General features: G+C 30.6%; 1 protein-coding gene across 1 annotated transcript; it reads left to right on the top strand.

Moving 5' to 3' along the window:
* The first annotated feature begins 4,993 nt into the window (after positions 1-4,993).
* LOC133694277 (TSL-kinase interacting protein 1-like) lies at positions 4,994-7,627 on the top strand. The gene is made up of 7 exons (XM_062115768.1): positions 4,994-5,086; positions 5,313-5,449; positions 5,552-5,787; positions 5,869-6,112; positions 6,483-6,896; positions 7,246-7,338; positions 7,422-7,627. The coding sequence occupies exons 2-7, from the start codon at positions 5,384-5,386 to the stop codon at positions 7,518-7,520; spliced, it is 1,152 nt and encodes a 383-aa protein (XP_061971752.1). The 5' UTR covers positions 4,994-5,086; positions 5,313-5,383; the 3' UTR covers positions 7,521-7,627.
* Positions 7,628-8,959: the final 1,332 nt, after the last annotated feature.

The following is an 8,959-nucleotide window of genomic DNA, read 5'->3' as shown; positions in this document are numbered from 1 at the left end:
TAGTGTTTAATAGAAATATTTGTTGTTTTTTTTAACAATACATTAAAAGTTTACAAAGAATTATTAGTTAGATGTCTTGAGACTATTCAACACATTTGCATGAGTATTTTGGTCCTCAACAAAACCATTACCTTTGCTTGACTCACGAAAATTATACAAATTTTAGGCGTCAAAACCATGTACCTTGGAACCATTTAAAGCTTAAGCACCTTGGGTCTGTCAACTATGCTAGGCCTAAGCGCCCATGCCAGACCCAAGCGTCATGGGTCTAGAAACCACGCCAGACCCAATCTACTTAAGTCCAACATCTTAGGTCTGACAAGCATGATAAACCCATGTCATATGGACTTGGCAAAAATTTATTTGTTTGATTTATCTATTGTCGTTGCTTTTTTTAATCATAATAATTAATCGAACATATTAGATCCAGTCAAGTAAATGATCCGAGTCTCATATTTTTCTCACTAACATAGTCTAAGCACCTTTTTTTATGTTATAAAAATTTTGGTTTAACCCACGACGTGGCACGGTCCATCAATCTAGGTTTACTTGAGTTATTTTTTAGATCTTTTTGAAATTGAATATTGTTTTAATTCTAGAAGTTCAATGTTTGGTTGATTAGAATTGAGATTCCTAACTTGTTTTAATATGCGTTCCACAAGGTTATCGTAATCCCATGCCTTAAATCATAAATTCTGTACGTTAACCATGGTCGGGCCAAGTCAACTCCATGTATCATTGTCTCTATATATTTTTTTAATATATTATTCAATATGTGACTATCTTAATATTTTAAAAAAAAACATGTCATCTAATATATTATTATCTTAATATTTTAAAAATATTTTGTCTAGTGTGAATAGGATTTTTAACTTCATAATATCTTTATATTTATTTTAAAATTAAAAATAATAATAATAATAATTCAACCCGTAACATCACGAGGGCAAAGAATCTAGTGAACCCTGTAGCGTGAGAAGACATGTCAAGGTTCGGAACTAGACATCATGCAAGTTTCAACCACTTAATGAGTCCTTTGTGGCAATGCGTACAAGTCTCCATAACAACGCTTCATTTAACTAAGCACCAAATCCATTTTTTATATTTTTTCAATGAGAAATAATAATTTTACCGATACCAAACAATACACAATTATAGATTGATGCTTTTTTTTTTCTTGATTGTAAGAGATATTTTCGGATTAGTTTACACGTCATCAAGTTTTCTCTTCGGGTGATTTTAACGACACATCTCTTATATCGAATTTTGTGTAATCAAAGAAATTTAATAAAAATTTACAGGTGCTAGTCTCGAGATATAAACTTAAAAAATTAAAAAAAATATCTTTTAAATCTTATTTCTCAAAGAAATTTATTTTTAATCTTACTAGGCCTCTACGTGGATTTCAACTTAATTTATAATACAGGATGAGAAAACTGGATGCCTTTTCAAATATCATGATTTTTTTAGTTGGAAAACAAAAAAAATATTTTTTATGCTTAATAAAAAAATAAAATGATAAATAAAAAAAATTTATTAATGTTAATTAAATAAAAAATTAACAAGCTAATTTCCCTGGTAAAAGCTGAAGACCGGCCATTCATTTTATTTTACACATTTTCATTTATTTTATGTTAGAGATTAATTCTTATTACTAATAATAAATTATTTTTGTTTTTACAAGTGCTACCTGATTTTATATAAACTCATTTATATAAAATATAAAGAAAAAAAGTATAGATAAATTATAATAATATTTTGAAGCATTATAAAATTAAGAAACATTTTAAGATATCAATTAGTATTTTAGAAAAAATTAACTTAACAATTTTTAAAAGAAATAAGAGAGGAGGTATTAAATGATATTTTTTAAAAAACAAAAAGAAAAATAAAGTCATGCTCAAGGGCTTGACCAACTATGCATGTTTGGGAATGTGGTTGTAGTTACTTTTTAAAGTGTGTTTCATGCTGAAATACATTAAAATAATGTTTTTTTATTTTTTAAAAATTATTTTTGAAATCAGCGTACCAAAACGATCCAAAAAATAAAAAATTATAATTTTTAACAAAAATAATATTTTAAATTTTTTTAAAAACACGGGTTGGCCTGCATTTCAAAACATCGTCTAAAAAGCCTATAAACATTTGAGTCTAAATCCTGACCCGGCAGGTTTTTTTAACCAATTGTTTTTGTTATAAGCATGTGTCATGTAGTTTATAATTTTTTGGTCACCTTTAATAATAAAAACCCAGAAACTTATTTTCGTGTGATTTTTTTTTTCAATATGGTTACAACTAATCACTTTAAAAAATTTATTTTTTCAATATAATTAAAAAAAATCTTTAATTGAACTCCTTTTAAAAAATAAATTCATCGACATAAAATATTTTTTTTGATAGAAAAATAGTCATCGGAACATGTTTTTTCTCATTAAAACTTTTCCAAAACTAAAACTTTAGAGATCAAGCTAAACATTTTTGCCCCGAAATATAAATGAAGCATTTGCTTTTTGTTTTTGTTAAAGATAGCTCTTGTTTTTTATTTATTTTATCTTTTCAAATTAAATTCTGATTCTGAAAAATCAAAACTTAATTTATCCTTAAATGTTTCTCAAAGCTCAGCACATGCAAGATAATTCAAAATAAAAAATTGTAAGCAAAAAATTATGTTAATGCAACTTAAGAGGGTGAAATTGCAAGACTTAAAGGATTGATGACCAAAATTAAAAAAAACAAACTACATAGTTTAATCCAGAAATTTAGCTACAGTGATTTATCCAATTTCTTTTTGTTATTTTTATAATTCCTATAATATAATTTGCTGTGACAAAGTAATTCAAGCCGTCGTGATCCATGCTACTTATTCAAATGATAGCATTTGGTTACGGTGACAAAAAAATATAGAGATAACGTGGACAAAAATAAGTTTGGTTGAAGAAATTAGGATAAAAGATAAATATATTTCTAAGATAATTTTAAAGTAAATTTTTGTAATTTTAAAACAAAATATATAACATGTTTTCAAATACAATATTTTTTATCCCCAAAACATCTTTGTAAAAACACTTTTAGTATCAAGATTACTAAAATATACAAGGATATGAAAAATATTTATTATTATAGTTTTAAAAACTCAACTAGAGGATTGACGTGGAATAAGGCATTGGTCATAGGCCAAAAGAGTCAACTTAAGTTAATCTTTGTTTTTTTTTTAATAAAAATAATCAAAACAACATCGGTTTTTTTTTTTAAAAAAAAGTCAATGGTTTCTTTTTACTCGGGTTTTACCTTGATTTGACTAGGGCACGAGTCAACTCAAGTTTTTAACCTAGTGAGGTCAGGTTAATCTTTTTTTTTATTTTTTTAACCCAAACCAATATAGTCCCTAGATCCCGAGTCAATAGGGTGGTGAATTGACCTAGGCAGGTCGAGTTAATCATTCATTTATTTTTTTGAAACCCGAAGTAATCTATGCTCCGGGTCCCATGTGAATCGAGTTGCGAGTTGACCCGGGTTTTTAACCCATACAAGTTGAGTTAATTCTTCTTATATGTTTTCTTTAACCTCGATTTAGGTTCTAGATCTTGGGTTGACCTGTCAGGTTGTTTTAAATTTTATAACTTGATTTATTATAATATTATTAGTTTCAATTCTTAATATAAATTATATATAAAAAAATATCTAATTATTTTTTAAATATATAAAAGTTCAGCCGTAGTATCTAATAACCTAACATGATATAGTTTTATACATCCCTACTAAACATAATTTTATCTTCATTTTCTGGAATATCTTCTTTCCTTTTGTTTTCACTGTTTCCGTTTTTTAAATGCCAGCACAATAACCAAATACTATTTACAACTTTTTTTTTTGTTATTTTAAAATCCATGACTTCTTGAAAATAAAACAGAAGAGAAATAAAATAAATCAAACTTCTCTCTTCCTCCGCCCTTTCTTTCTCAAACCCTAATCAAACAAATCCCATTTTTTATTCGATAACATGGCAGTATATTCTATCGTCACTGAAATCAAATTAATCGCAGCCATGAGTTTGAATAATGATGTGTAGTCCATCGCAGAGTCTATACACTATACTTTCCATGGTATTGGTCGTGATGGAGGGGTGGATACGTCTCATGCTGAGAAGGTATTCTCATCAACATTTAAACAGTAAAATTAAATATATATATTTTTGTCAATTCCCCTCTCTTTAGAAATGATTCAGTAAAATCCACAAACAAAACAAAATTAAATTGGGAATCTGTATTAAATAATTTTTATTTTTATTAAATAATTCACAACGTCGCATGGATGGATATATCTTGTTAGGCTAATTATTTCCATAATAATTTTCAATATAATTACTAACATAAGTTTTTTTTATTTGAGTTATATAAAACACTAGAATTTTGCTATATATGTAACTTATTAAAATAATTAATAGAGGAAATTAACTGTTATTTTAAGTAGAAAAAATGATTTTCATAATAAACGACTGTACTTTTGGTTAAAAGCAAGGAGAACTCTACTTTATTTTAAAATTAAATCAGTTTTCTAATTAAATGATAACTGATTTGCTTCTAAAATAAAATAAATTAAATACTAATCAAACTCTGTTTTTGAATGAAAATAACTAAAAATAGTTGTGTTTTAAAAGTATAAAAATATTAAAAGAGAACATGTTTACAAATTTACTTGAAAAGATACATTAATTAAATGAAACAAACTAAATATTACGAAATATATAATAATGGTTATATATATAAGAAAATATTGAAAATTTATCTTCCCACAATTCCGAAAAAACATAACGAAATTAAAATGCAACAAATTTTTTTCTGACGTAAATAAAAAAACCACCACGTCAATTTTATCAAAGGCCCATTTAACAATGTAGGCCCCACGCCCCCACACGTGTCAGCAAAGCCCGACCCTTTCCCCTATATTTCATGAATGACTTGTCACGGAAAAAGAAAAAACTCATTCCCGCCAAAGAAGAACAATTTTGACGCCTCCTAATCTCCCCCCCCCCTCTCTCTACACTTTTCAAATCTCTCTCGGCGTCAGCTTTCAGTATCCAATCCAGGTATGCTATTTTTCTCCATCTCAACCTCTTAATTTCTTTCAAATCTCTCTCTCTTTTAATTATTGTATCAAAATAAAATTCTGATTAATTATTAGCTCAAAAACCCTAACTAAATCACTTATTAATTCGATTAAACTAATCAGAAGCCCTTCTCATGAAATCTGCTGAAAACCAAACAACCCATCCGATCTAAATTATCAAGTTTGCCTTTTTTTTAATCAATCAGGAAAGAGTGGAAATTCGAATTCGGTTTCGGTATCGTGGGGATTGGCGGAAGAAGCAAAGGAATTACAGCAAATGCCTGAGAAGATAAAGCTGCAGCTTTTCCCAATTGATGAAGCAACACTTGTGGGCTTGGAAAAGGTGAAAATCAAAGGAATGTTGACCCCCCCCTAAAAAAAAAGATTTTAGACTCTAGAAATTCTGAAATTATTTTTAAATGTTGAATTTATTTGATCTCTGCAGGATGGGTATCATCCCTACTTGGAACTCACTCTAAGCGCTCGTAAAAAAGTATCTTCGGTGCTTAAGCATTTAAATGACAAGTGGGGTTCTTCCAAAATTGCTAGTGGGGAGCCGGTTCTATATCCGTATAACGTAGCTGAAGGTTTAGCTAGGAGGAAGTGGACGTTGAGTGACTTTGATATCACTGCAGGAGAGGTCTATGCCGCTATTGGGAACCCTTCTGTTTTCCGTCTAAGGTTTTGTGTCCGATGACTTTCTTGTTGCATTTGGGTGTTTGATAGTTAGGTTTAGTTTTTTGACTTGTTTTGTTTTTTAAGGTATGGTTGGTTCTCTAAATCTGAAATTGAACCCGTTGGAGTACCTTCAGCGTCAACTGCCGACGAGGCCTGTTTACAACCTCAGTTCGTGCAGAAAGTTAGCAGTATTAATACAGAGAGTACTTGTGGTGAAGTGAAACGGATGGAGGAAACAAGTGAAGAGTTCAAACCAAGCACTTCAACTGGAGCAATGAATGCGGTTTTGGCTGATAAGATATCTTCCGATGGATCAATTGGACCTAAGGTACTGTATTATTATTTTTTTGGCATTTTCTGTATTGATTGTTGTTATTGTGTTATCGAGTAATTTGCTTCATTTGAGTATTCAGCAATCCTTTCCTGGCTCAGTTATGACTTGTGAGTGCGTCTAAATTTCAGCATTCAGTAACTTAAGAAAACATTTATATAATTGCCAAGTCATCACAATGATCATAGGATTTCAATTATTAATGATTTTTGGAAGCTATTGGAGAAACTGTAAGATCTATTCCCCAAAATTATTTGATTAATATGATCTTTGAACTAACTATTCTATACCTTAGCATGGAGGTTTGGTTGGAATATGCCTTTCAAAGTTGTATCTTTCTGAAATTTGCTTATTTGTGTCTAACTAGGGCAATGAAACAAAGATGGATGTTGGCATTGGGCAGCCATCAACGCTGTGGAATGACGGTCTAACTGACATAAGCATTGGGGGTCTGCTATCTGAAGCGTCCTTGCAAGGACTGTTGAATTCCTGTGATCCAAGATCAAATGGGAGTAACCTAGGCTTGCAGCCATCTCAGATAATCTCTGATTCATTTGATGCCTTTATTACTGCACAAGTAAATGGTTTCCAAGAACCAAGGCTTCCTCCTCACAGTTCTAGCTCATCTATTTTGGATGCCGAGGACACATGCCACGCCTTTGCCGTTAAAAAATTATCTGCCTCAGGCAAAGATTGTCGAACTCTGAGTGGAAGTGCATATTCTCAGACCTGCAGTCAAGATACTGATTCAAAGTCACCTATGCATCCAACTACAACTGAGGTTTGTTAAGTTCTCCCATACTGTAATTTACATATGGAAATATGAATGAGGATACTAGTTATAGTTTAGTCACATTGTTAGACCCCTGTCGATGCTGCGTACCTGTTAAATTGATTTATATAAATGTTTGATGGTTTCTAGTAATTTGAAGTGCATCAGAGCTCTGCTAATTGACACTTGATAATTTGGTACGATACATATTTTGGTTAGGAACTTTTGTGGGCATTTAAATCTCATAAAAAGTTGAAGTTGTTGAGACCACATATTTCACGATTTCAAAGAATCTACGGTGAGCCCTTAATTTTTTTCGCCTTGTTTTGTGGTCAATAACCAATCTGGCTTTCGACAGGACCTTGGGTGCAAAGAATCTGAAACAGAGCTCTCACTTGGTTCTCGAATGTATAATCATGAAAACAGCCTTGGGCTTTCAGGAATCAAATGGGTACTTGAATCCACAATTGAAATATTTTTATTTTCCTCCTTGCATATAACCTTACAAATATCTGATTAATTTTCTTGATGCAGACTGATTCTTTGGGACCCTTTGACCTCGGCCTGTCGTCTTCTAGAAAGATTATCAATGGTGACAGTTTAAGCATCGGCAGAATTATAGCTTCTGATTGATTTGTTTTAATATTTTATGCTGGAACTTTCTGCACTCGTGAAATTGAAACAAGCAAAGCTATTGGCTTGATGGTTGAATAAAAACCTATAGAGTATCATTTTCAAAATGTTTGAAATATGTTTTAGTGATGACTAGTCATGGATTGCCGTATTATGCACGATGTGTTTGCTTAAGAAGTTTATAATTGAAAGGGTTAAAGGCAAGGTGGTAACTTATACTTGGCTTGGTAGAATGCCAAGCATAAATTATGCGAGTCTGACTTTATACTAAATCTTATATTTTTTAATTAAGCTATAAGTACATATGAGTCAAATAAAGTGTTAAGATCAATATTTTTGAGATCAAATACATGATAACTCAATCATAAGTGGGTCAAATAAGATATCAAACATAATATTATTGGGTTTAACTACGTGTTGAGTTTAATCATGTAGGTTTGGCAAGATGTTAGACTCAACACTCTTGGGTTCACCTATATGTCAAGTGCAGGTGAGTTTGAAAAGACGCTGGACCTAATATTCTTGAATTTAGTTAAGTGTTGAGCTTGAGTGTATGTGGGATTGAAAAGATGCTAAACATAATTTTTTTATGTTTAGTTACGTAATAAGCCTATTAGATGTGAGTTTGGAAAGATGTTGGACTTAACATTTATAGGTTCAACAATGCGCTAAGTTCAAGTACATGTGGGTCTGGTAAAATGCTAACCCTAACACCTTTGAGTTCAGCTACGCGCTGAGTTTAAGTGCATATGAGTCTCGTAAGATATCCAGATCCATTATCATTGGGTTTGGAATAATGATAGTCTTTATAAGTCTTATATCGGGTTGCAAGACTATTTTTATGATTCTAAGAATTTATGATAGTTATTTCTCTATACCTTTAAGTATATAAAAATCTTCAAAGAACCTGTAATATTTTAATCAACATTAATATTGATGTAAAAATTATTTCCATTAATATTATATTAGAGATATTTTTTCTTATTAAAATTTTCAAAACAAAAAAGACTTTCCACCCTCTTAACAAAACAAAATAACAAAGTTAAGGGATTATAAATATTATCTGAATTACAAATAAAAGATTTATAATTTTTATTATCTTATCAAACATTCCTAGAGTATTTATCATATAAAAACTAAAAATAAATAAACACAGACCAGCTCAATTACGAGGCTAGACTTGTATGAGGCTAGACTTGTAGTGGAAAATGCTTGTTCATTACAACAATTGCAGGGGGCTAAATTATTTTTTATCGTAAATCTGAATTGATGTGCGGTCTCTTGGCTGTGACTGGAGAGACATCCTTGAATTTCACTAATCCGTAAAAAAAGAAAAAAAGAAGCAGCTAAAACTATCCCTAGATAACAGACACCAGCTCATTGGTAATGGAGGCGACAAAAGAATCGTCGTCTCTATAGACTTCCTCACTCTTTATGGC

This window comes from Populus nigra, chromosome 5 (genome assembly GCF_951802175.1).
Source record: "Populus nigra chromosome 5, ddPopNigr1.1, whole genome shotgun sequence".
NCBI classification, from domain to species: Eukaryota; Viridiplantae; Streptophyta; class Magnoliopsida; order Malpighiales; family Salicaceae; genus Populus; species Populus nigra.
The sequence above is the reverse complement of the archived record's forward strand: the minus strand, read 5'-3'. Positions and strand labels throughout refer to the sequence as shown.

What these genes read in the sequence shown, in the direction of transcription:
- LOC133694277 (XM_062115768.1), top strand. Translation starts at nt 5,384, where the DNA reads ATGCCTGAGAAGATAAAGCTGCAGCTTTTCCCAATTGATGAAGCAACA. An exon ending in TGCATCCAACTACAACTGAG is followed by an intron (nt 6,897 to 7,245) that starts GTTTGTTAAGTT and finishes GGCTTTCGACAG; the next exon opens with GACCTTGGGTGCAAAGAATC. An exon ending in GGCTTTCAGGAATCAAATGG is followed by an intron (nt 7,339 to 7,421) that starts GTACTTGAATCC and finishes TTCTTGATGCAG; the next exon opens with ACTGATTCTTTGGGACCCTT.